A 27,302-nucleotide genomic window follows, 5' to 3' on the forward strand; every position below is an offset into this window, starting at 1 on the left:
TTTTTCTGGTTGTTTTATTTGAAAACCCTAGGGTGTATCCCCTCCCTCACCACACCCATCTCCCTACCCCCACCCCAGGACATGACGATGCCACGCACACACACACAAGGCTGTGAGCTGCACACGGAACACAGGGGCTGCGCTCACAGCAACATGAAAAAATATACATTATATATAATACCTGGGCCCCCCCACCACTCTCCCTCCGCCATCCCCACAACCTGGCCATGGCCGGGTCGCACAGGAAGGGGCAGGGGCTGTAGGACCTCAGGCAAGGGGAAGAGAGGAAAGAGGACAGAGAAGGAAGGAGAGTGGGCGAGATGAAGAAGCAGGGGTCCCCAGAGTGACGTGGAAAGACAGAGAGGGGAGGGAACAGAAGAGAAGCCATAAAGGCCCAGCTGAGGGAGCCCCAAGGGAGGAAGGCCTCCATGGACAGGAGAGTAGGGAAGGGTTCCCTTCGATCCCACCCCTGGCTGCTAATGACGTCCCCAGCCCCCCATACAGAGCATGGTTGGTAGGGGAGAGACAGAGACCTGGGCAAGCTAGGGCGTCGCTGTCTTGGGGGCAGAGAAGGCAGCCAGAGTCTTCCGGGGAACAGGAGCCCAGAGGTAAAGGAGGGAGGTGGGCTGGGGGCACAAGAGGAGGCAGATCCCAGCGGGGCCACTGGGATTTGGGGATTAAAGGACGACTCATTCTGAAGAGCTCTCTCCCTCTTGGTCTCTTCTCTCAGAATGTCCTTGTTTCTTTTCTGGGGGTGTCTCCGTCTCACCGGGGCAGAATTCTCTGTTCGGGGAGGGGTGCAGCCTTAGTAGCGGTGTGGAGGGGTCTCAATGATGCGTCTCTCATTGCTGCTGGGGGAGTCCGCCGCCTCTGAGTCACTGCTGTCCTCGTCCTCCTGCTGGCCACCGGCAGCCCCTGCCACACAGGCCTGCCGATTCTGGTAGGACTGGACAAGGTGGGAGCAGAGAGCACGGAGCTCAGGGGTCTGCACATAGCCCGGAGCCTCTCCTGCAAGGATCGCACTCTCTCGGGCCCTCTACCCCACCCCCTCTACACCTTCCTCCTTCTCACCCAGGGCAGCTCAGCCTGGAGCTTTCTGCCCAGGGCCTGGCCATGCAGATGCTCCAGCCACCTCCTGACTGTGGACTTGCCCACTTCCCAGTGCCACTCACCTCCATGGGGTTCACAATAATGGTGAGCGCTGAGTCATCCCAGAAGAGGTCAGGGTCCTTGGGGTCGCTGGAGACCTCTGGAGGCCCGCCCGCCCCGGAGACACGGCGGTGGAGGGAGTGGATGCGCACGAGGCCCAAGACGACCATGAGCACCAGGAAGCCCACACACACCACGATGATGAGAGTTGCCGCGCTAGGGACCACTGCAGGGAAAGCATGCGGTGAGGGCACAGGCCGGGCACCCCGCAGGGACTTGGTGCAGCAAGGGAGTGGGCGATGGTGGTGGGGGGGGGGGCGCCCGGGGGAAGAGGGAGTCCTAGAGTAAGAGAAGACAGGAAACCTGATGACCCAGAAGGTGGGAATCCCCTGTGCAAGCTGGAGGAGAAATAGAGCCCTACTGAGAAGAGCAGGAGATAGGGAGGAGAGGGGGTCAAAGAGCTGCTGGGGCCAGAGGGACAGAGACAGAGGGAGGGAGGTGTCCAAAGCAGGACACAGGCCAAGGGAGGAGAGCTACCAGCCCAATGCTCTCGTGAGCAGCCCTATTCTCAGCAGACAGAGGGCAGGGATTGGAGCCTACCCAGGTCATTCTGCCTGAGCCTTCCCCGGGCCACTCAGACACTCAGCTTAGAGAAGAGGTACCTGGTGCCCAGTGGGGGAAGGAGAGAGGCAGCCACACATGCCCAGTGGTGCAAGAGGAGAGAAAGTCCTCCTGCATCATAAGAGGAGAAGCAGCACCCCAGGCTGAGGGACAGGTCCCAGGGGCAAAGAGCAGCCCCTTCACTTACCCACCTGGACTGAGCTCACTCCTGCTCTGTGACACCTCTCTTCTTCCTGTGGGCTGAGGGCTTCTGGGCATCTGGGGCTCCTGCTCTTCCCAAATCTCCCCCTGAGGGATACCCACCTCCCCCTGGGCCCTGTCGCGCCTCTGGCCAGGCAGCCTCCCTTTGACGCCTAGGCTCAGGGGAGCACGAACCCTGAAGGGCAGTGAGATGGGGACAGGCGCGTGCACCCGCACGCGGACCTTAGAGCTGATGGCAGCAAAGCAGATGTGGAGGCACAAGCACGCACCCAGGAAGAGCGCATGGGCACACAGCTGGACCAGAGCCGCCACACCCCGCACCTGAGCCAGGACTCTGCCGGCGCACACCCCCGTGCGCACCAGCCACCTGGCAGCCTGCGCGAACAGTGGGAGCAAAGGGATGCATCTGAGGGTCTCTAGCAGGACAGAGCAAAGCCATAGGTGCAGCGCCACCGAGCCCCCCACCAGCCGGGCAATCCAGGCCATCCCCTGAAGGCAGGTGTAAACAGTACAGACACGGGCTGTGAGCACTACAGAGCTAGCAGCCGAGAGCACGGCCCTGACCCCTTCCCGCACACACACGAGCAGCACCCGGAGCGGCAGGACGAGGCCCAGCAGGAGAGCCCACAGCCCCTCAGTCAGCCTGTGAAGGTGGCGAGCCCCCACACGTGTCCCCAGGCGAAGGGCCCACATGGGCTGCTGAGTAACTGCACCCCACATGGCGCACACCCCCTGCTCACCGTCCGTGTGCCCAGAAGCCCAGCCCACCGCAGAGGGCTCCGTGAGGCCCAGAATCTGGACTGTCCCGTGGCTACAGGATGATTACACGTAAGCGTCCCATACACACAGGCAGCCAGCAGATAGATCTCCCGGTCCCAAATTTACCCACAGCCTTTAAGACTCACATGTTGAGAGACAAAGCAGAACGCAAAGCACAGGGTAGAGGAGCCGCGCACACCAGCTGTTGCAAAACCCCTCCTTCCCAGCCACCAGCACTTGCAGACTGCCACGAGCTCCAGGGCCAGCCAGGAGTGTGGAGAATGTCCTGCCTGAGCAGGCACACCAGCCTCACACCTCCGGGAGGCCACCCTGATGGCCCTCTGCCAAGCTGGTCCCCATTCTGACCCGACCCATAATTCACTTGGGGCCACTTGCCAATGAGAGCTGATCCTGTTAAACAGGGCAGGCAGGCTCCCTGGGTACTGGCTGTAGGGCAGAGATGGCCAGCTCAGTGTTTCTCTACTGCCTAGGGATGGGGTAAGAGGGAAGAAGGGGACAGGGGTGCTTTTTCTGGCCATCTACAGGAAACGGGAGACTTGGGAGGCCAGGTCTCCACATCAATGGGCAAGATCCAGGAGCAGTAATCCTGCCAAGAGATGGCCCCTGTGGCTAAGCCCAGGCTCCAGAAGGAGCAGAGAATGCTCCGCCAACTCAGAGAGAAGGCCATCGCAGGCAAAGTTGCTCTAGGCGCCCAATGATGACAAGCCAAAGTTTCTGGTTTGTGCCTTAATCAAATACATTTGTTCTTCTGAGCCCAAAGCCTGCTGAAGAAAACGACAAGTTGATTGCCAGGAATAAGAAATTGCCCCGTGAAAGACAAAATGCAGACCCTGTGTCTGCAGGCAAACAAGTAGAGCTAATTAATTTTAAATGAGCCTGGAAGCCAGCGAGATGGCAGGATTTTTAAATTAGCGACAGACAAAAATCAAGAGTTTATAAAAAGTGCAATCAACCTTCCTTGCTGCGTTAGATCCAAGCAGTTAATTCTGGCCTTGAATGACCCACACAGCCAGCAGGAAGAGCTATTTTATCAAACAGCCCTTGCGAAATTTCTGGTTTCAGTTGGTTGTTAGGACACTGTTGAAAGCCCTGTCCACAGCCCCGCTTGGTACCCTCTTTCTGAAGATCCTTGGTAGAAACTTCTCTCTGCTCTCAGTCCCAGAACTTCCCTTGAGATACTGGTCAGCTTATATCATATGACTTTCATAACTGCTCAGGCTTCCTTTTGCTTAAGCTCAGAGACCAAATCCTGGCCCACTCTAGCAACCACATACATCTCAGGGTATGTATTTTGTGAATGGACTGCACTCCCCCCGGCACCTTATTCTTCTTTCAGAACTGTCCTTAGTTCACTCCCTAGTTCATTTTGTATGCTTCCCTTATTTCCTTTTTTTTTTTTTTTTTTTTTTAATGTAGGCCCCATGTCCAGCGTGGAGCCCAATGTGGGGTTTGAACTCACAACCCTGAGATCAAGATCTGAACTGAGATCAAGAGTCGGACACTTAACTGACTGAGCCACCCAAGTGTCCCTACACTTACCCTACTTCGTTGCATGTCTTCCTGCAAAGCTTCAGATACTTGTAGGAAACAAAGCAGGGAAACAGTTCCCAAACTTGCTGCACATTGGAATCACCTGGGGATTTTTAAAACCCACTGATGCCTCGCTCCCACCTCCATTCTGATTTAACTAGTATGGGGCGTAAGGTAACCTAGGCACCAAGCACTTTTACAGCTTCCCAGCCGATCTGATGTGTATCAAAATCCGGGAAAAATAGATAAATATTGTCTTCATCATCTGGCCTCACCCTTCGGAGACAACCTTATTCTCCCTAACCATGAACACCCCAAGCCTGCTGCCTGCCCCCAGTTCTCAAATTCTCATTCTCTCTCCTGCCCAGCCAAAATCCCTTCTACCCTTCAGGGTCCAAACTTAAACTCTACCTACCCCCCAAAACCTTCCCAGACTGGCCCAATTCACGCCGATTTTAGGAGCTTCAGAGAAATGAACCCCCATGCCACTGGAAGGCACTACTATGTCTCCTTTGGTTTCTCCCTGGCTAGTGCAACTGGAAATGGCAAAGCCATGACTCCTTAACCCCACACTTGCAGCTGGAAGGGTTCAGGGACAGCCAGGAGGTGAGGGGAAGGAACACCGTGAAGAGTCGGGTACACTCAGATGTCTGTCACCAATGCTTTAGGTGAGCTATGAACTGGGCATCCTACTCAGGCCAAAATAAGGGGAAAAGCAAAAGCAAGCTGCCTCTCTCAATTGAAATCTCAGAAGGAAGTGTGGTTGGCCTAGACATCGGCTCCGAAGAGCGGAGAGGGAAGCTGGGTTTCACTCACACCCTGGAGCACCCCCAGGCAGCTTCAGGGGATGAGGGGTGAGAAACACGGCCTGCCAGGCCAGCCAGTGTGGGGCAGCTGGTCGCTCAGGGCACAAAGTTCTGCGGTGGTTACGAAAGGATTCCCTCCTCGCAGAAAACGAGGATTGAGAATCTCAGCCAGTCAGCAGCCATGCCAGTCCTTATCTACTCTGAGCCTAAACTGAGTAGCAGGACCCAACCCAGACGAGGCTGAGTGGGAAAATTCCCAAGGAAAAGAACTGGTGAAAGAGCTAGGGGATCATAATGGGGGAGAGGGGTGGAGAAGCTGGCCCCAAGGGTTTTTTTAACCAAAATGGGTTTAGCTTGCTCACAGGTCTCTAAAGATTGTGTGAAGTTTCTAGGAACCTTTGAACTTGGTTATGCATCAAGCTTCCTCTTCAACCCTGTTTCCCTTCTCCCTCCACCCCTACCTCCGATTGTTTTGTTAGAGTGAGTAAGAACACTTAGAGAGGCCCCTGCAGTTGTTTTCAGAAAGAGAAAGGAAGAAGGGAGCCAGTCCCAGGGAAAGAAAACACAAGAGACTCTTGTGGTGGCCATCACTTAAGGGAGAAACAAGACAGAATCCCTGGGGGTACAAGGGAGTTAGCCTCAGTCAAAAAAAGCCCTAGGAAGTCCTTGGAGCTCCTCCAAATTAGATTAAACTATAAAGTAATGAGAAAAGAAGGGAAGAAGGGAAGGAAGGAAGGAAGGAAGGAAGGAAGGAAGGAAGGAAAGGGAAAAGTAAAGAGAAGAGAAAAAAAAAAAGAAAAGGAAAGGAAAAGGAAAAAGCAAGAAAGCATCAAACATAACCGGAAAAAATATGGAAGTCAATGGTTGCTACACAGGCTCAGGATTCCTCCTGCCTGGATCTGAATCCTGGCTCTTACCACTCTCTAGTTGTGTGATCTTGGATAAAGTGCTTAACCTCTCTGGGCTTCCATTCCATTGCCTCTTTATTATTATTATTATTTATTTATTTGATAGAGAAGAAGATCACAAGCAGAAAGACAAGCAGAGAAAGAGGGGGAAGCAGGCTCCCTGCTGTGCAGAGAGCCAGATGCAGGGCTTGATCCCAGGACCCAGAGATCATGACCTAAGCCAAAAGCAGAGGCTTAACCCATTGAGCCATCCAGGTGCCCCTCCCTTGCCTTTTTTAAAGCGGATATCTCTAATACTTATTTCATTTGTTGTTTGTGAGGACTAAAGTTAATGTGTGTAAAAGTCCATGATCATGGCACCTAGTACACATCAATGTGTTCACTATTCTTACTAAATGTATTGCTATGAGCTCTGTAACTTTCAAAGTCATGTTTGGTGTTCATGGACTTCTTCCAAGGAAATATTTTCAGAATTCCTTAGGGAATTGCCTTCAGAGTCCATGATACACCTTTTGACTTTCTTCAGAAGTGACAAATCTGGGCCCTCTGAGAGTAGGTTTTATGCTTAAAAACTTCAAATGACATCTAGAGCAACTCTGACAAAAGTGTCTGATGAAACTGGGTAAAACGGAAATGGGTCAAAAGCAAAGTGTATCTAAGAAGAAATAAAAATAAATGCAGCGGCACCTGGGTGGCTCAGTAGGTTAAGCCTCTGCCTTTGGCTCAGGTCATGATCTCAGGGTCCTGGGATGGAGCCCCACATCGGGCTCTCTGCTCAGCGGGGAGCCTGCTTCCTCCTCTCTCTCCATCTACCTCTCTGCCTACTTGTGATCTCTCTCTCTGTGTCAAATAAATAAATAAAATCTTTAAAAAATAAATAAATAAACTAAATGCATCACATAAATTGGCTTTGAAAGCAATTCTAATAGGGATTCCAAAAACATTTTCAACATCATCAGAATCATTTTGCAGCTTTTAATAATGTGGAAGAAAATCATTTTATATTAGGTGTAAGTACCAGGTTATAAAATAGTTTGATCTCACCTTTGTAAAAAGAAAAAAAAATGGGCAGGGAAAAAAACTGGAACATTAACAATGACTTCTTCTCTGCAATGGAATTATGGCTGGTTTTTCATCTTTATCCTTGTAGCTTCCAGTTTGTCTACAATTAAGCAACTCTTAAATTGGTAATTAAACTTTGCCTCACTGGTAAAGGATGACAGCCAGGAAACAAGATTGTTTGGAAGGGCAGCTGTCCATATAGATTTAGTGCTTTGCTGAGCCGCACACTTTGGTTTAGAAAGACTCGTGACTTTCCAGATAGCACATAATAATACATGTAATAGCACCAACCTTCTCCTTGAGGATAGAACTGTATCCAGCATATAATTCTTTTATGTTCCTAATAGCACTTTAAGACCATGCTAGTACACAGTAGGTGCTTCATAAATACTTGATAGCTTCACTACAGAAGGTCCCTAGGTGCAAGGCTACTTTGACATTGCTGGGGGGAGGCAGCAGGAACAACAAAGGCACCTAAACCGCACACCGACTTCATGGTTCTGGGCATGAGAGGACCCCCCTCCGAACCCTGCCATGAATGACGCAGGCTCATTGTCTCCCTGGTGGAAAGATAGCTGACCACGGAGTGGTCAGTAAAGTCAGGCAGCACAGGGAACAGAACCGTAGCTCTGCTAGCCTCCTCCCCTCCCAGTGGTGGAGAAGATGCCTGAGCCCAGCCCATTCCCCACCACCACCCCACCCTGCCTGGCCAGGCTCGGGCTTACATACTGGAGTTTCGATGGGAGCTGGCCAAGCTATGTCCGGCCATCTCAGGAGGAGGCTGGTGACCACGGTGCAGGAACTGCTGGGAGCTGAGCATGTGGCTGGGGTGTGCCACTCGGTTCATACTATGCAGGACGTTGACCTGGGGAGGGAGAGTTCAGTGGGCACCGGCTTCTCTGCTCGCCCCATTCCACTTTCTGGATCCCATTGCTAAGCCTGCCCCACAACATCTCCTTCTCCGCCACTGCCGGGGGGCTCCTTCATGCTTCGAGGCCCACTCCCATCCCACTGCCTCTGGGCCTCAGTCCAGGACACCCAGGCTCCTCCTCGACAGCAGGGCAGGGAGCTGCGGAGGGAAGGAGACTCTCTCAATACCTCCACGATGAATTCGTTGCTGGAGTAACGACCGTTCATTTCTGAGCAAGACAGCCGGAATTTCCTGGAGTAGAGGGCAGCTCCGTGTCTTAGCCGGTAATGAGCCTGCCTCAGGATCTCTTCGTACACTGTGATGCTCTCCACCCCTGCGGGAGGAGGAAGCAGCTCAGGGCAGGACCCGCTCCCTCAGACCAGCTGACGGCACACACAGCCACAGCTTGGGTCCATCCTAGCTCCTCCGCAAGGGTATGACTTGAGTTCTCCCAAGAGATGTCCCGCTCTGTCCCCACCCCGGCTCTGCCTGACTAGGATAGAGTGACTGGGGTCCATTTCCTGCCCTGCTCTTCTCCAAAAGCTCTGAGGCTTCTGGGTAGGGCAGAAAAGACGGCAATAAGGACTCCCTGCAAGACAGAGGGAAGAGGCAAGCAGGAGGGAAACGGAGAGAGTAGAAAATACAGAAGTCTTCGGCAAGGCTCTGGAAGGGGATGGAAATAGGAGGGAACCAGTTATGACCATCTTCTCCCATCCTCCCTTAGGGGGAGTCTTGCAGAGAGGAACAGGCTTCCTTTCGAAGCTACCAAGTCATTGCTACTACTCACGGGAGTTAAAGCTCTGGTGTGCACAAGAGATCAGAGAGGTGGAAGACATAAAAAAGGTAGCTAGGACTGAACAGCTGAAGGATCGGAAGCTCATCAGGGAAGACTGAGCCACAGGAGAGGGAAACCAGGAAAAGAGGGGATCCAAGGTGTGGAGAGAAGCAGGGAAAGAGAATCACGTGGGAGCCCAAACCCCAGCATACCAGTACCTCCAGGGGCAGTCTGGAAGCCAGAGGAGCTTCCAAGCTGGAAAGGTGCAAGATAGCACTTGGCCATGTCCCTAGGCCTGGAAGAAGGACCCCCTGGACTTGATCATGGGGAAAGGCACCCACAGAAAAAGAAGACAAGCTCTCAGTCCCCACTGACCAGCAATGGTGAGGTAGGCGGATGTGTTGGTGAGCTCCAGCCCTCGCTGCTGCAAGGATGCCATGTCCAGGAGCAGGCTTTCCCGCTCAGGGTCTAGGTCATCCCCCACCAGGGAAATCTCACAGCCATCCAGGTTGTGCACGATCTCATCTGACATGCGTGTGTCTGTCACTGGATGGGAGAGAGTCAGCATATAAGTCACAGCCAAAAGGCCCACCTCGTGGCCATTCTTCCTCCCCTTCCGGGCTCAGCCCCCGAGAGCAGTCAGCATCATGTTCAAAAATGCCATTACCCCTTCTTCCTCACACCCACAGGTCTCTTCCTGGCTCCCTGTCCTCGAGTAAATGGTTCTCGGCAAGCAAAATGCAGGATGAAGTCATTCACATTTTCTAGCCCCAGATTTTGTCCCTCCCTCTGGTTCCAGACATGGGCTACTTCTCGGGATGACATCATTCCCTGGAGTCATCCTTACCTGTGCCCTGCCAACTCTCATCCTTTTTGGTCTCCACCTGGTGAGAAATGGAGCAAGTGATTTGAAGATCGGGGAACAGAGGGATCCCCTCAGGTCCCTCAAAGTCCACAGCCGGGCGGGCAAAATGAGCAGTGCCACTTAGCAAGATCTGGGGGGCGTCAGGCTGAAGAACCACCACATAGCCCTCCACTTCGGGGATGGAGACACAGGATTCCTCACTGAAGCACCTGTATGACAAGAGGGGAGAGAGGCAGCTTGTGACCCCAACACCTCATCTCCTGTGATCCATATTCTGTTTCAATCCTTCTGGGCCTCCATCTCTACAACTGAGTCCCCCATGTCAGGGAGAGTGAGGGAAGAGAGAGAGACAGTGTCTATGCAACAGCATCACTAGCCCTCCATAGCAGAGCGGGAGGGAGGATAGCCTTCCTGGGAGGATGCCACTGTGGGGAAGGGTCAGGGACAGATCAGGCAACCCCGACCTGCAGGGAAGAGCCCATCATCAATGCCCTCACCCAAGATTACGGAACATCTATCAAACTTCATTCTACAAGCTGAACCTACAAAAATGTTTACACATACACAGTGCTTTACTCAGGAGATTTAAATTAAAACCTGTGTTCAGTAAAATATGTGGCAGATACATGTCCAGAAATATTCAACAGAGGCACCTGGGTGGCTCAGTAGTTTAAGCATTTGCCTTCATCTCAAGTCATGGTCCCAGAGTCCTGGGATCGAGCCCCACGCTGGGCTCCTTGCTTGGCGGGGAGTCTGCTTCTCCCTCTGCCCCTCACCCCACTCGTGATCGTGCGTGCTCTCGCTCTCTCTCTCAAATAAAATAATAAAATTTTTTAAAGAAATACTCAGTAACAAAAGTGGAGGGGAGGGATATGGTGAGGGAGCATCTCCAAGGACATCCTCCTCCCTTGGTGCGCCTTCCATCCATTCCCTTCAATATCAGAGAAACCTACTCTGGTAGGTGAGCTAATGTGACGATCTTAGACCAGCATCCATGGCCCCATGAAGAAGCCTCACTGACCTCGGTGCCAGGAGAGACTTCCTAAAGTACTCGGCCAGGCCAACCAACCCACAGGACAGCTCCTCGGGAAGGTGTTCCCAGGGTCACCTCTAGCCCCATGCTTTGCCAATCAGTAAGAATAACACCACACATTCTCATCACACTCACTGGTTTCTGAAGCATTTCTACACATTATTTCATTCACCTTATTGCAACACAGTGGACTCAGGGTAAGAAACCAGAGAAGATCAAACATCTTGGCCACACGAGAAATACGTGTCAGAGCCAAGGCTTAAACGTACTCTTCTTATTCCAAGGTCACACTCCTTTCACTGAACCACAGCCCACTATTTGGGGTCTGGGTTTTCACCAAATTTGTTTATAAAGAAGCACCCCTTGAACAAGCAGCCTTCACAAGGGAGCTGGTAACTCGAAGTAGGACCAATGGTCCATATGCTTGTGCGAAGTGAGGGAGCGCTACTGAGTGTGCCTGGCTCGACCGCGGGAGCCAACAGGGGAAGGGAAAAGGGCAATCCCAGCAGACAGATGAACTCAGAGCCCATGATGTCACCAGTGTCCACAGCCTGCTGAATTCCTGCGCCACAAGGAGTGGGGCCTAAGAATCTGCATGGTCATTCCAAGGGGCCCAGATCAGAGCCTCTTGGAAAACATCAGCTGACCCTGAAAGCTCGGACTCCAACAGACATGCCCACCTCGTAGTGAGCAATCCAAAGAGACCCAAAGGGCAACAGGGGGCCAGCCCTGACCTGAAGGCACTAAAGATCTGGTCAAGAGCTCAGCCATGGCACACAACCTCAAAGCAATGGCAAACGTCGTCACCATCATGGAAGTCGAACAAACAAAAACCCCTGAGTTTAGAGAAGCAGACGAGATTTCTGGCTAGGACAGCACTGGGGCATTTGGCAAGGGAACGGAGGAAGAGTCAAAAGAAGTAGCAGCTGAGCTGCCTTGGAGGGAGGGTAGGACTTCACCAGGAAGAGGGTAGACCCTCGAGTGGATGGTGAGGAGTGTACCAAGGGGAATAGAAGAACATGTGGCAGGAAAGCTGGGGTCAGATGGTTGAGGGCTTTGAGTGCAGTTTCTGAGCACTGGCTGACAGGAGGCCGTAGATATCTTCTATATCAGGGAAATAGGAGGATGAAAATTCTCATGTGTGACCACTACTAACCCAGCCTCCGGGGGAGGGTGACCTGAAATTAGAATACTAGAGATGGGTCAACTCTTGAGGAGATTATGGCAATAGGGCAGGTGAGAGACAATCAGAGCCGGGGCTGGGGTCTTAAGAGCAGGAATGGGAAAAAAGGAGAAAGATTCCCCGACACCCAGCACAGGCAGCATCAGGGTGACCTGGCCAGCTGATGGGGCGTGGAGGACAGACAGGGAGAAGTCCGAGATGACTCAGAGGTCTGCAGCCTGAGTGACTGCAAAGGCGGAGACACCATCACAGAAATAGAGAATTCAGGGAGAGGGCCTAGTTTGGGGATCAGAGGTCATTATTCCACCTTCAAGCTCATCTGCTGGAGGGGCCGGCAGAACTTGTAGAGAGAGGTTATAGCATGATATAGGCAGAGTCAAGGGCTAAGGGAAAAGGACAAAGTTAGACGAAAAGATGTGGTAGCCATTTATTCAGGGGTTAATGTCACAAACTAGATGGGTTTTCCAAGAAAGAGAGGAGAAAAAAACCTTAGGGAAAATCTGCATTGTACAAACAGTTGCAAATATCCAGCTCTAAATGGACAGAGATCTAAGAACTGAACTCTAGAACCCAGGGAAGCCACACGGACTAGGGGGAGGCTATGTATCAGAGAAAGGGAGGTAGTGTTAGGCCCCCGCCTCTCCCTCTTTCACAGGAGCACGAACACACACACACAGTCACATAGACACACACATCCCTCTACCCCATGGTAGCCTCATAAATGCAAAAATGTGAGCTCTCTTTCTCGACCTCCTACAGAAAACAAGGCCCCTTCCCTCTACTAAAAGACCAAAGTCAGGTTCCCAGCCCTTGGATAAGCCTCTCCCCGGAGCACGGCATGCACGGCATGCACAAAAGAGGTAGGAGGAATTCAGATGAGTCCACAAACACAAGAGGATGTCAACCCCTCCCACTACAGGACCCTCCCCTTGCAGAGCCCCACCCTGAGCCAGAGGACAGTGCCCTGCCTTCCAACAGGGCTCCTGAGTCTAGCAAAGAGCATGAGCCAAATGCTTGATCTCGGGTGAGTTAAACTTTATATAACCACATGACTGCCCTTGAACAACTAGAGTTCCAGCTGGAGCATGGAGGGGTGGGGGGCGGTGGGGAGAGAACACTCAGCTCTGGTCTATGCCCTCGTGACTCCACCTACCTGCTGCCTTCAGCTTCACACTGTGACCACACCACAGGCCTGCAGCACAATTCCCAAAAGCTGCTGCCCCTGCCTTCCAAGAGCTCTAATTGTGAGACTTGATAAGCATGCCCAGTCACTCTGCAGGGCTCGGAGCTCTCTCCTCTCTCCTCTCTTCAACCGACCCTTCCCAGCACAGGGACAAGCCAGAGATGTTTATCTTCGTATAGCTTATGGAGAAACTGAGGCAGAGCTGGGGAAAAGGGACTGCTTGTTCAGGAATCCTGACTCCTGCACTGTGTAATCCACCTACTAGATGGCAGTATGTCCTAAAAACTGCCCCACAGGGGCGTGTGGTGGCTCAGTGGGTTAAAGTCTCTGCCTTGGGCTCAGCTCATGATCCCAGGCTCCTGGGATAAGGCCCACCATCAGGACTCTCTGCTCAGCGGGGAGCCTGCTTCCCCCACCCCGCCCCCCCCCCGCCCCGCCTGCCTCTTTGCCTACTTGTGATCTCTGTCGAATAAATAAATAATATCTTTAAAAAAAAAAAAAAAACTGCCCCACAAACATTCAGGGTTGTGGGGGGATGAAAATGCTTGCATATAATCACCCCCATTGGTGGAATAGGCGCTCTGCCAGGTGTTTGATCTGGATTGTATCGTTTAGCTCTGGTAACAATTCTGTGACTTAGATTCTATTGCCATCCCTGCTTTACAGCATTTGCTCAATGAGAATAGACTCTATGTCCATAACTATTATGCCTTCATTATCTCTCAATCTGTATTTTAAACACCTACTATACTTAAACTGGAAATAATGTACAATTTTTATTTTAAAGAATTAAAATTATTTACTCAGATTTCAAAGGTCGGCAAACTTTCTGTGAAGGGCCAGACAGTAAATATTTTTTGGCATTTTGGGCTGTACGGACTTTGTCCCAATTACTCAGCTCTGCCAAGTTAGTGTGAAATAATATGCAAATGAATGAGGATGGCTGTATTCTAATAAAACTTTATTAACAAAATCAGGCTGTAGGCCAGATTTGGCCCCAGGGCCATAGGTTGCCAACACCCAGATTTAGATCATCTTATTTGACCTTGCAAGAACTTGATGAATCAAGACTAAAATAGGTGAAACAGCCCTACCTATTTGCTCAAGGTTCATCCAGGCGATTAGTATTGAGTCAGAATTAATGTCAGATCTCCCAGCTCCCAATCCAGAACCCTGTCTGTCCCACTTTATATATCAGCACAGAGGCATAGGGAAAATTAAAACCCCAAAGTCCTGGAAGGGTGCTTGGCGGAAGGAGTAATGAATCCGTTGTTTAACTCTGAGTGTAGTCCAGGCTCTTCCACAAATATTGCTATGTCAACTGAGCAGGTAGGTACGTTGAACCTGGGGGCCCCATTCTCCCCATCCATACAGTGAGGGAGGGGTGTCTAGCCCTGGGGGACCTCGAAGGCCAAGGAGTTTGGACACTGTCTGACTCTGCTCTGAGATTTGCCCTCCCCACCCAACACTCACTTGACAGCAGTGGTGAGGCGCAGGGGCCTGACGCCGGGCGTGGCAAAGCGCAGAGTGTTCATGTAAGCCACGTGCTGCAGGGCATGGTTGAAGGTCTCCACATCATCCCCCTCCAGGGTGAGCAGGGACTGCGAGGGGTTCACGTGGACCTGGGCCCCAGACACAGACAGCTGAGATCAGGACCGGGCGGGCCGTGGGAGAGTAAGGGCACAGAGGAGTAGAGGTGGGCAGGGCTCGGGGGCTGGGGGCATGCCTGGAAGGGCAGGGCTAGAGGAAGGGGCTATACCTTCATGCCTTTGCCCAGGCTCTCGAAATCCCTATAGTCCAGCCCCTCCCGGCATGCATAGAGGCACTCGATGACCTCGCGGCTCTCCAGGCGGCCTGAGCGCACGCTGAAACCAGCCAGGTAGCCGTGGAAGTAGTGGTGGATCGGCAAGGGGTCTCCTAGGGCAGGAACACAGGGGCGGACGGGAGGTGAGAGTGGGTGAGGGGAGAGGTGGCTGGAGCAGGAAAGGGGGCAGAGAGGAAGGGCAGAAGGCTGGAGGAAGAGCATGAGAAGAAGAAATATGGAAATGAAAATTAGAGACCAGGAAGTGAGGCTGGGAAACCGGAGAAAGGAAGACCGAGAGGAGAGGAGAAGGAGAAGGGTGAAAAACAGAAGCCACAGACATGAGAAAAGCTCCCAGGAGAGGCAGAAAGGGAAGGACAGGAGTGGAACCAAAAGGAGGAAAGAGGAGCCAGTGGAGGAAAAGGCAGAGAAGGTGAGAGGGTATGGTCATAGAGCATGCAAGAGGACCCTGGGGGACGCGTGGAGCTTCACAGTTGCCCAGATCTCCCTGCCTGGGACCTCCTCCTGCCTCCCACAGTCTGATACACTATGTGGAAAGCCAGCAAGAGAACTCCTCCACTTCCTTCTGTGGGCAGGAAGGGACACCCAGGATGCCACCAAGCTCCATCTGGCCTTACCTCACCAAGGGAGCCCTGCCTTGCAGTAGTTGGTGCAGGCCCTGCCCCCTGGAGGCCTGGGCAGTAGTAACTATGAGGCTGACTGGGATTTAGGGTTGGGATGAAATTAGAAGCACAGCACAGAGAGTTAAAGTGAGAACTCTCTGGTCTCCAGTTCTTAATCACAGAGTACCTTGTGTGATGTCTGTACTGTTGTCTCCTCCCTTTTCCTTCTCTTTGTTCTTTTCCTCTGGAGGAAAAACAAAGTGGCAATGAGTTTAGGGTTGTGGAGACAGATTGGCAGTGAGGAAGAAGAGGTCTTCCCTGCTCTGTCCCCGTCTGCATAGGACTGGCAACCTGTCCACCGATGTTACATCTAATCTCTCCCGCCTCCACTAGAGACCAACCCCTAAGTATGTTGCTGAGAAAACACGAGGTCTCTGGTAAGACACACACACACACACACACACACACACACACGCACATGCTCCTATAAGGAAAAAAAAAAAGAATGAAAGAAATATTTTAAGGAAAACTGGTGACTCTCTTAATTATTACTGACCTCCAGCAAGGGAATGTACCGCAGAAGTCATCCCTTTGATGAAACAACATGGGCACTGCCCAAAGTTACACAAACAGAGATTCCAGTGCTGCCTGAGGTGATGACTAGTTGAATAGGTTACAGATTGGGGAGAGGGGATTCAGGGGGTTCGTGGCCTCCTCCCCTGGAGATCTCTCTGAATCATCCTGCCCAACTGCAAGTCAAGCTGCCCTTGCTCCTTCACCAATAATTCTAAGCCATTAGAGGCTCCAACCGTCAGTGTCTTCACTGAGAAGGTCGAGGGGACTTACCAGTCCAGCAGGCCCCAATCATTAGAGCGGGTTCTCTTCGGGGTGGGTGGATGAGACCATTGTCATGGATGAGGGCAGGGTCAAATGAGATGCCATCGGCATAAAGTGTGACTGTGGGGAACTCCAGATTCAAAGCATAGTGGTGCCACTCATCATCACAGACCTAGGGGGAGGGCAGCATAAGGGCAAGAACCCTCAGTTATTATCTTCAGGGAACCAATACAACGTACTGCCCCTTCTCCTGGGAGACAGGGTAGAGTCCCTCACATTCCCCGCTCTATCAGCAAGGCTTACTAGTGAATTGCTGCCTAGCCAGTTCCAGAAATAACATCCCTACCCAAAATCTATCAGCACCAACCAAGTAAGTATCTAAAATTCCATTCTTCAGGCAAATCTCTAACGTTATAAACATTCCTAAGAGGAGGACCACACTATTTTGTGAATAAATTTTTCCCCAAAAATGTATGTATGTATGCATGCATGCACTGGAAGGTCTAGGGAAGCTTGTAACCCAACAGTAAAACAAAGAGGCTCCCCTTGGAAGTTTCTCCTAAGGTCAGTCAAGATGAAGGAATCAAGGGTAGAGAGTTCTCTGCCTTATCAGCCTCTAAGTGCTGGAATGTCTTAAGATTCAACCTAGACTCTTCTCCCTTTTCTTTCTACATGCTCTTCCTAGGAGTTACTAGGAAGTAACTGTTTCCCATGGGCTCAGATACCATAGTTATACCGATCACTCCAGAATCTACATCTCCAGCCCAGAGCTCTCCTGTGAATGCCGGGCTTTCCACTTGATGTCTCACAGGTCTCTCAGATTTAACACGTGCAAGATGGAAGTCCACACCCTTCCCCAGTCCCCTCACTCCTCCCTGAGACAGCATAAACACTCCACAGTCCATCTAGTTTCTCAAATGGATGACCTGCAGGATAGCTTTGATCCTTCTCTTTCCCTTGCTTCCACACCCAATCCATCAGCGGCGCTGTTGATCCTAGGTCCAAACAGAGCTAAAAGCTCTAAATTTCTGTGCAGTTCTCTACACTGCCACACATCAGTCAAGTCCTCAACCTTTACTGTGGCCACAGCCTTATCTGGATCCTTCCACTTTTATGTGTCTTCAATACATTCCTCCCATAGTTGCCAAGGGTACCATCTTAAAACGTAAATCTGATCAGATCACCTCCCTGCTTCAGACCCTTCAAAAGGCTTCCTGCCTCTCACAGGACAATATCTAAACAAACCCCAACTGTCAAAGTCCACTGTACAATCTGATCACTGCTCATCTCTCCAACCTCATGTCCAGTCTTTCCCCCTTGTTCACTGTATTCTAACCCCAGTGGCCTTCTTGCCATGCGTGGAACATGCTGAGTGCTTTCCTGCCTCAGGGCCTTTGCATCAGTTCTTCTGCCTGCCTAAAGCACTTTCTTCTCACCCATTTCTCATCCTTTAGAGCAAAACTTAAATTTCACCTCAATCAGGTCTTCCCTGAACATCTGATCTAAAGTAAATTCCCCTCTCTTTGCCTTTCCCCCATTCTCTACTTCAGTCCCCTGCTTTCAGAAAGTCCCTTTCTTTCAGAAAATGTATTACAATTTACCATTTGTATATGACTTCTTACTTTTCAAAAATCTACCTCTCCAACTAAAATGTAAGCTCAAAGAAGGCAAAGATTTTGTTCTATCTCATACTCCATTGTATCCCCAGAACGAAGCAGAATGATAGAGCCTTAATTGATATTTAACAAATATTTGTTGAATAAATAAGGAAAGAGAAAAGAGAAGCAGAGTCATGTTACTAATATTAGCAACAAGAGGGCAAGATCAAGGAGCAGCAAATGGCGGACTGTCTCTTTCAAAGAGTGCCACAGAAAGCGAAAGCCTTTGTAGACAGCCCTCAATTATCCAATTTGTGGATTTTCTAGACCCTTCCTTTCCTCTTCTCTTTCTCCCACTTCCTGCCTTCTTTCAGCTATTTGCTTACTCGGTGCTCCACTGGGGCTTACAAGAAAAAAAGGAGATGGGAACTCAAATTAGTTCCACTGTTTCTCATGGTCAGCCTAGAGAATGAATTAAGTACAGATGGCAACTGTCAGCTGAAGAGAGGATTTTACACATTTTTTGCCTGTTTTTATTTATCCTTCATAATCGCAGAGAATAGTAATGAAGATTAACATTCCTTCTGACTTATAAAGTCTATCACATCTTTAATCCTGCAACAATCCTGCAACAACAATTCCTATTATTCCCATTTCATAGGCCAAGAAACTGAGATGTAGACATACCAAGGAAGATTTCATGGCTAGTGAGCTGCCCTGGCCAGATTCAAACCCAATCTGCATACCCCAGAATTACTTACTTTCTGGCTTACAACATGCTAACTGCTTGAGAGTCAGGGATATGTATTGTGAAGGTTCTAGGTAAGAAAAGGATGAAATAGAACAAGGGAGAAAAGATGTTTGGTTGGGTATTATGTTAGTAGTAATGTGTTCCCAATTTCCTTTTAATCCCGAGTGCTTTCTGCAGGAGACAAGCCTTGGAAAAGGAGAACAAGAGAACCTGGGGGTAGAATGGTCAGGAACTGAAAATGCAGCATGAAGAGAGCACAGGGCAACCCAGAAAATGCCAACCCCTGCCCCAGGACCCTCCTTCCCTGGAAGTAAGATACACCCACCCAACTCTCCCAGGAACCTGGCACTGGCCTCACCTGCTCCAGCTTCCAGAGGAACTTGACTGGGCGGGCACTCTCAAGCAGAGGCCAATAGAGGAAGGCAATTCTACAGCCATGGACGGTCAGTGAGTAGTGAGAGAAGCCATCCTCTGAGGGGAGAGGATGGAGACAGGGTCAAACACAGGGCCTGAGGCAAGAACAGTTTCAAAGCCCCAGAGGGAGAGGACACAGGATTCTCATCACTCTCTCAGGCGCTCTCCCTCCTGTATTCCCTGAAGTCTTCTCTCTTTCTCCCCCTCTGACACACACACACACAGAATCCAATCCAATGGATCACTAAGGCTTCTCAAGCATTCTGATTGGCCAAGGTGGAACACTGGCCAGCCTGCTCCCACCCAGATTTCTATAGGTCCTTTGGTTGATGCAAACTCCGTGTGTGACAACCCTTTCCAGGTCAAGAGAAGTGAGCTTAGAGAAGTAGCAGAAATAAAAGGTCAGGACAAGATGGAGCCGAGAGGGACTGACTGTGCCACTGCAGCTGAGGGAAGAGGGAAACGTGGAGATGGAGCCGGCTAGCCCTTCTAAGAGGAGGACAGGATGGTGGTGGGAGCAAAAGAATGGGGTACACCACTATCCAAGCTTTTCCATTGCAGTGGACAGGCTCAATGGGAGTAGACTAGGGGACAGCCTACCACATGGTGGGAGACAGGGAGACTCAGTGATTGCAGGTGAGAAGGGCAGCGAGTAGTTCTATGGCACTTGGAGAGCAGTAGGGTCTCAACTAGTTACGCAGGCAGTAAGCCACCCAATATCAGGGATCGTCAAACCTAGCACTGCCAAGTTGCAGAGGAAGAGAGAGGAAGTGACCTGTCCACAGCCACAAACTGGGCAGTGACAGAGGCAGGATAAGAAGCCAGTTTCCTCACTCTCAGACCAGTGCGCTGGGGAAGGCTCACCATTCTGGACAGTGTTACACACGATGGTTTCCTCTTCCTTCTTGCCCTTGTTGGGAGTGACACCATGTTTCATCCAAAAGGACAGAGTAAAATGGTCACTGAGGCTGTCCTGGGGTCCAGAGCCTAGCCCAGCCGTGCCACCCAGGGGCACCTGCACAGCTTGGGTGCCATTGAACCAGTAGATAAGACTGCTGTCCTGGCTGTAGTGTACCGAGAGTCCCGCCGTCCAGTTCGCATTGGGGCCAGGCATGGGCAGCAGATCTACCTCCCCAGGGGCAGCACCTGCAGAAGCCCCAGAAGGCACAAGTGTCAGAGCTGAAAGGTAGCAAATGGGGAGACAGAAAGCAGCCAGGGCAACAGGGACAGAAGGAGAGAGAGAGCTCCCAGCAAGTTCCATGGCCTCTTCTGGCCTTTCAAAGACCCCAGAGGGTGGACCCCTCTTCTAGGAATGGCTCTCCAATTCATTCTGCACCTCTTCCTCTCTCCCTACCATTGCTCCACAAAGGACCTGGTGATGGTCTTGTGCTAGAATCACACGTCTTTGCAAACGACATATTGATTTGCTTTGGAGGCCACAGAGTTAACCATATGCTATAACCTCTGCAGATAGCTACCCCTGCGGGTGGGCAAGGGAAGGAGTAAGGCAAGAGTCTTAGGAAGGAGGCAGAGGAGGGTCGGAGAGAGGTCTTGAAAGGGGGAGGGCACACCCACCACAGAGTTTCCGCAGGGCCCGCTCTGAGTAGTTGTCTCGGTCACAGCCCTTGGCCACGTGGCTGGTCTGTAGCTCTATGGTCGCCTGAATATTCCAGAGAGGTTCATCACAGGTCTCCAGGCGGATGCCAGGGAACAAAGCCAAGCTCCCTGCCCCTGGTGCATATTCAATCCTTTTGTTCCAGCCTGCATAGGGGAAAGGGAGAGGGAAGTGGAGAGAGAGGCGAGGAAGGCAGCCCCTCTTATCCATTCTGCCCTTGTCGTGTCCCCTGACGCTCTTGGATAGACAGCTGCAAGCCTGCCCTAAATATCTCTCCCCTGGCTCCTAAGCTAGCCCTCTGACTGTGGAAAGGACAAGAAGGGAGACCGAGGGGAAGAGGATTCACAAGGAGAGCCTCAGAGCGGAGCTCCTCACCTTGCCAGCTTGGTTTACAGGTAGGCTTCACCTGAATCTCCACCTCGGCATCATCTGCGGCCCGCTTCTTCCCGCAGTCATAAGCCGTCACCGTGAACTTGTAGAGCCTCTCGCCACTGTACTGCAGCTTCTCCGTGTTCTCAATGTTTCCTGGGATGGGTGTGAGGGGAAGACAAAGAGGGTAAGGAACACTAGAGGAAAGCCTAGGGAGGCAAGGTGAGGGTTCACGAGTCAACTGGGCAGCGGGTGAATTAGGCAGCAGGAAGCTGGGAAGGGGGTGTCTGGGGGGGAAAGGACTCTACACTAGGAAAGAGGTTCTGGAATGAGGATCTGAGGGGCACAAGTGGAGAGCTCAGTGCCAGGGCGTGCTGATGGATGTGGGGTGTACCGGGCAGGGCAGCTGGGGCGGCAGGGGATGGACTCACCATCATTGTCGATGAGGAAGGGGGTGTTGGGGGTGAGGATCTCATAGTAGCAGATCTGGCTGTACTGAGGGGAGCAGTCACCATCAATGGCTTCCACCCTCAGGATGCGGTCATAAAGCTTCCCCTCGGTTACGGCAGCCCGGTACAGCCGCTCCACAAACACGGGGGCAAACTCATTGACGTCGTTGACCCGCACATGCACCGTCGCCCTGCGGGTACCAGAGCAGGCGGAGGGACAGGGAAGAGTCAGCCAGCCTCGAAATGCGAAGAGAGGCACAAGTAGGAATGCAGACTGGAGTCAGAGCTGGCAGGAACCAGTGTGCCCTGAGCCTAGGGCCACGGGCATGCCCATCCCACCCCCCAGGACTACAGGCCCCATGAGGGAAGGGGTGATTGATGTAAGGGGTAAGGAAGGGGACACCAGGGAACACCAGCAGCTGACTTGGAGGACTCCTGTACAGAATGCTATAGGTTGGATGCCAAGACACAGGGTAAAACAGAATTTTATATCCAGTTGGTTTTTCCTCCACATAATCAAATCCAATGGGATGATCAAGGAAGACACAGAATAAAAGCCAAGTTAAGACCAACCAGGGTATGGGGTGCCTGGCTGGCTCAGTCAGGGGAGTACCCACTCTTGGCCTCAGGGTTGTGAGTTCAAGCCCCCATTGGGAGTAGAAATTCCTTAAAAATAAAAATCCTTATGCGGCACCTAGATGGCGCCATCAATTGAGTGGCTGACTCTTGGTTTGGGCTCAGGTCCTGATCTCAGGGTCCTGAGATCGAGCCCCACACTGGGTGTCCCACTCAGCATGGAGTCTGCCTGAGTTTCTCTCTCCCTCTCCCTCTGTCCCTCCCAGCCGCATGCTGTGTGCGCCCATGCTCTCTCTCTCTAAATAAATAAATAAATAAATCCTTAAAAATATTAATTAATTAAAATAAAATAAAATCTTTAAGACCAACCAGGAAAAGGGAAGTGGTATTTACATAAAAACCATACATCATCTGATATGAGCGCAAGAGGAATGCTGCCTTCTGTGTCTCCGCATGCAATGTGCATGTCCAGTGTGCCTCCCCGCAACCTGGGCCCTATGGGGCGAGCAGCCCTCTGCCTTTCATGCTGAGCCCTGCCCCTTGCCGAGATCTAGGTGCCCAGGTCTCAGAGGCAGGGTCCTTATCTCCAAATGGGAAACTGAATGCCAAGAAGCCCTTTATCACCAATGCCTCTTAGCGGCCCAGGAACCCTGACTACTGATCTTTTCCCCATTCTCAGATGAGAAGTTAGCCAGGCACAGTCATAGGATTCTCAGGCCCCAGCTTCATTCATGCCGGAGCCCTCTCCTGCCCACCCTCGCCTAGCACTATGCATGAGTTTCCCATGTGTGTGAGTATATGGTGGGGCAGGTGGAAGGAATCAGGATGTGGGCCAAGGTGCTTATCGTCCTTCTCCTTACCCTCCTCATCATCATACTTCCCATGTGCTGAGCCTTTCTCATGTATCAGCGCTGTTACATGCTTTTTACATAAACCATCTCCTTTACCCTTCACAGCAACTAGGGAAATAGGAATCATCATGTTCCCCATTTTACAGAGAAGTAAAAGCAGATCCAGAAGAGCTAAGTAAGTCGCCCAAGGTCTTAAGAGGCAGAAGCAGAATTAGATCCCATGAGTCTACTACATGTTTCTGTCACCTTGAGTGAGGGCTCCTGGAGGACATGGCCCCTGTCCCCGGCCGATGAACAGACAGGGGTATCAATGAGAGCATGGGCAGAGGACAGTGAGGGGCTTGGGAGAAGAGAGGGGGGCCCAGCAGCAGGGAGCAGGAGACAGGGCTTCCTCACTTGTGGGACTTCTTGGTGTTGGCCCCGTCTGGGCCCTCGCCGCAGTCATAGGCCTGGATGGTGAAGGTGTGCTCCTTCTGGGCCTCACAGTCCACTGGCTCCTTGGCCCGGATCAGCCCTTCTCCGGTTGCTTTGTCCAGAATCACGGCCTCAAAGGGCACCCCGGACCCATGGAGCCGGAAGCCACAGATCTCACCTGGCCCAGGGTGGGGAGGGAAGATGAGGCTCTTTCTCCTTCGCCACTTCCAGAATCTTCTTCCCAGCCTCAACCTCCCTGCACTGGGTTTGGCTTCACCTCTCCCTCCAAACCCCAGCCCTTCTCTTGTACATGTGAAAGTGTTAATCATCAGACATACAGCTCCAACACCAGCTTCCCCTGAGCTGCAACCTCTCAGAGCTACTGGGTCTGATATCTGACAAAATCTTAGTGTGCTTAACCCCTGCCTTCCCTCCTCCTTCTCTCTGGCTCCCTTTACTCAGCCACCATCCTTAAGCCTACTGCTACCACTTTGCCAAGGCCTCTTCCCCGCTTCCACTGCTCTCCCTCCAGGGACTTCCTTCCCTCTCCTACCTTGCCCTCTGCCTTCCCAACCATTTTTCTCTGCCCTACCCGCCTTGCCATCCCCCAACCCCAATCACCTGCATAGCGCAAGGGGGCATCCTTGTCCAAGGCAAAGAGTGGTGGGTTCAGCAGGACCGTGTTGTCATTCTCCATGACGATGCCTTGGTATTCTGCCTCGATCCATGGCTTGTGCTTGTTGGCTGACTCCCACCCAGGATGAGGACAGAAAGCACCTGTGAGCTGACCCTCCACTCCCACGCAAGCCAGACACACTTACACCTGTGAGCTGAGCCCTCCACCCCCACGCAACCAGACACACTCCAGCATTATCACCCTTTCCACCCGCTGCAGAAGCACCTGCAGAAGGAAGGGCTGAGGACAAGAAATCAGCATTAAAGGAGTCAGAGTGTCTGTGAGAGACAAGTATGTGTCTGTTGCAGGATAGGTAGTTTCCGTGGCAACGGCCTGCCCTGGGGGAGGTGGGGGACTACTATCTCCCCTGGGAAACGTGGTCAGAGGGTGGAGAATTTTCTTTAGGGATTTCAAGTGCTACAGAGTGGAGACTGGAGATTCAGGGAGAGGTGGTGAGCCATCAAAATGCCCCAGGAACAGGAAGGCAGAGATTAAGGGCAGAGTTGTGATTAGAAAAAGATCTAGATGTTTCCTGAGATCATGAGTGTTTACGCTCTCCGTGGCCACCATCATCCCATTTCAGTCCTGATCCCTCCACTCTGCACTTCTCCCAGCCAAGCCCCAACCTAAGTCCATTCAACCTAAGAGAAGGGGAAATATAGGACAGAAGGAGGGGGACAGAGAGGGGCAGGGATGGAGCAGGGGAATCGATGCCAAATGACTGGACCCAGCACAGCCAACATCCTAAGGGATTATTGAGCTGGCCTAGAAACAGGACAGATCCCCTCCCCGCTTTTCATCCCTACACACAAGGGAGCACACTCATAGCCAGCACAACTCTGTGTCCCCCCCCAACCCCACACTCCCTGAACCCCACTTCCTATACAGACTCATGGCTTCATTTTACTTCTTGCCTACCCCACCCCTCTTCCCTTCAACCACCAGCCAACCAGGAGGGATGTGGGACCCACTCAGCCTCTAGATTTCCCCATCTTCTGCCACTCTCAGCTTGCTCAATCGTATCTCCTACTCCCCAGGACCCAACTCCCACTAGCCTGGTGAGGGGCTACGGGGAAGGAACAGTGTGTTCCCTTCCCCTCTAACCCCCGCCAACCCAACTGCCACTGCTTGCTCTATCTAATCCCACCATGCCAACCACCAGGCTCCCAAAGCACATTCATGACGGTCTATCCGTGGAACATGGGTGGAGGAAGACATATCATCAGAGGGAAACTGAGTCACGAAAAGGAAACATGCCCAGTATGTGGCGGTGAATAAAAAAGGCTGATTTCCACTCTTTCCTCCAACCACACCACAGAAAAGCCTTCTGGTACCGGAATGCCTGCCCCTTTCTTACAGATGACCACCAAAACCCCCTTGTCTAATGGCAGAGGAGAAAGCCACAAGATGGTGCTCAGAAAGCAAGCACAGGAAGTGGCAGGAGGCTAAGAAGCTGGGCTGAGGTCAGAGACTGAGGCGAGGAACCTCAAGATGAAAGGCCTGCAGAGCAGCAAGGCCGTGCTGGGCACCCTTCCCCAGGTCTCGCCCCCAGGTCTCCCTGCTCCTCTTGTCTGGGCCACAGACTCTCCTGGTGTTCATTTCCTTCACTCACTTCTGGCTCCCTGCCCTTCCTTCTTTGGCTTTCCCCTCCCCCTCTCCTCACCTGTTCTTGCCTCCCCTTTCAGTCTTCTCTTTTTTGCCTCCACCTTTACTCTCTTTACCCTCCGTCTCACCGCCTCCCACGCCCCATCTCCCTCTTCCTTCTCAGCTTTCCCTCTCACCACTCATTAAGCACCCCCCCCACACCCACTTCTGCCCTTACCTGCCATTCTCCACCTACCTGAGCCCTCTTCCCCCAACCCCTCTCTCCCTGCCCTCCTCCGCCTTCGTCCCTCTGATGGCCTCACCCAGCTGAATTTCTCTGCTGTCTGCCAGAGAGGGCAGCTCTGGTAACCCTCAGCCCAGCTGTATGCAGGGTACGGATCCGGAGCAACACGCCAAAACATACATGCTCCAAATCGCTGAGCTGCAAGGAACTGTTTCTCCCCAGGATGGGATGGAGATGAACCAGATGGCTCTGTCACACACCCTGAGTGCGGGCACACCCCAGTGAACACGGAGAACCATCCAGAGATGTGTCTCACCCTTCGGGGCAAGTCCTTCTGACCTGAGATATCTCCCGCAGGCAGAAATTGGAGGAGGGGGAGACGGAGACCCCAGGATGGAAATGACCAAATGGGAGCCAGCGAAGCACATGGGGAGAAACAGCCCAGAGAGGAGGATGTGGAGAAGCGGATGTGAGGGAGAGAAGGGGCAGCTCTCAGAAAACGGATGGGAAGGGGAATGTTCCGAAGAACCCACACCTGTCATTTGCCAGAGAGCTCTACAGCCCCTGCTCACCCCTACCCCCACATGGCTCTGCCGGATAACCCTCTTTCAGTGCCCCCTTCCCCCACCTCACTCACCTTTGTTACAGGAGCTGGCGGGGAGCAGGGTGGCCAGCAAGAGGGGCAACAGCAAGAGGGTCATGGTGTGGTGTGGGCAGGGCAGGGCAGGGCCAGGCGATCGCTCGCCCCCAGGAGCCTGCAGCCGGCTGATTCCACCTTGGGGGAGGGATGCAGAGGCTCTCCAAGGAGGGGAGGGAAGACAGCGGGCCGCAAGGCAGGGACAGAAAAGAGCCTGCCGCCCACACTAGTCCATAGAGCAGACCTAGACAGACCCCAACCTGTGTGGCTGAGATGGGGGACTTGCAGAGGCTTCCCGTTCGCTCTCGAGCCGGGCGTCCTCACTCTCTCCCTCATTCCCACCCCATCCCCGCTACTGCAGGATGACGTCAGCACCGCCAGGCGAGGACTGATGGGGCCGCTGGCCAATCGGGTGGCTGGGGGGGGCCAGGTGCTGCAGGGGGGGAGGCAACCAATGGGACTGGGGAGCAGGGGCGGGAGACTGTGGTAGGGCTTTTTCCCTAGACTGCAGTTTGGGGGAGCAAGGAAACTGCGGGGGCAGGGGCGGAAGCTGGAAAACCGTAGAGGGGGTGGGAAATAAAGGGGGCATCAGGAAAATAGAGAAGCTCTATAAGCCCCGGGGGTGGGAAATGGAGACGTCAACGGAGACCTGACGGAGGCGAGGAGGGGCAGTATCACGTCACCTCTCCACCACCACCACCACAACCAACTCTGCGTTAACCTCTTTTCACAGCTCAGCCCATCAGCAGGTCCCTGCTGCGTGCCTCCTGGGAGCCTAGAAGCAACACCCACAGCCTGAACCCAAGAGATCCTAGCATTTCCGTTCCCAGCCCCAGAAAGCCATGGGATGGTCAGCA

At 52.4% G+C, this 27,302-nt stretch overlaps 1 protein-coding gene across 1 annotated transcript; it reads right to left on the minus strand.

Annotated features, from left to right (window-relative positions):
- CLSTN3 (calsyntenin 3) lies at positions 1-26,826 on the minus strand. The gene is made up of 18 exons (XM_004766623.3): positions 26,446-26,826; positions 23,926-24,048; positions 23,287-23,482; positions 21,446-21,654; positions 21,021-21,170; positions 20,606-20,791; positions 19,895-20,176; positions 18,975-19,087; positions 16,277-16,439; positions 15,618-15,674; positions 14,766-14,923; positions 14,480-14,628; positions 9,590-9,816; positions 9,118-9,288; positions 8,156-8,301; positions 7,787-7,922; positions 1,173-1,375; positions 1-946 (listed from the first exon to the last, which is right to left on the minus strand). Exons 1-18 carry the CDS (start codon positions 26,507-26,509, stop codon positions 806-808), a joined length of 2,874 nt encoding a protein of 957 aa, XP_004766680.1. The 5' UTR covers positions 26,510-26,826; the 3' UTR covers positions 1-805.
- Positions 26,827-27,302: the final 476 nt, after the last annotated feature.

This window comes from Mustela putorius, unplaced genomic scaffold, assembly GCF_011764305.1.
Source record: "Mustela putorius furo isolate JIRA1106 unplaced genomic scaffold, ASM1176430v1.1 tig00003988_pilon_pilon_pilon, whole genome shotgun sequence".
In the NCBI taxonomy this organism is placed as follows: Eukaryota; Metazoa; Chordata; class Mammalia; order Carnivora; family Mustelidae; genus Mustela; species Mustela putorius.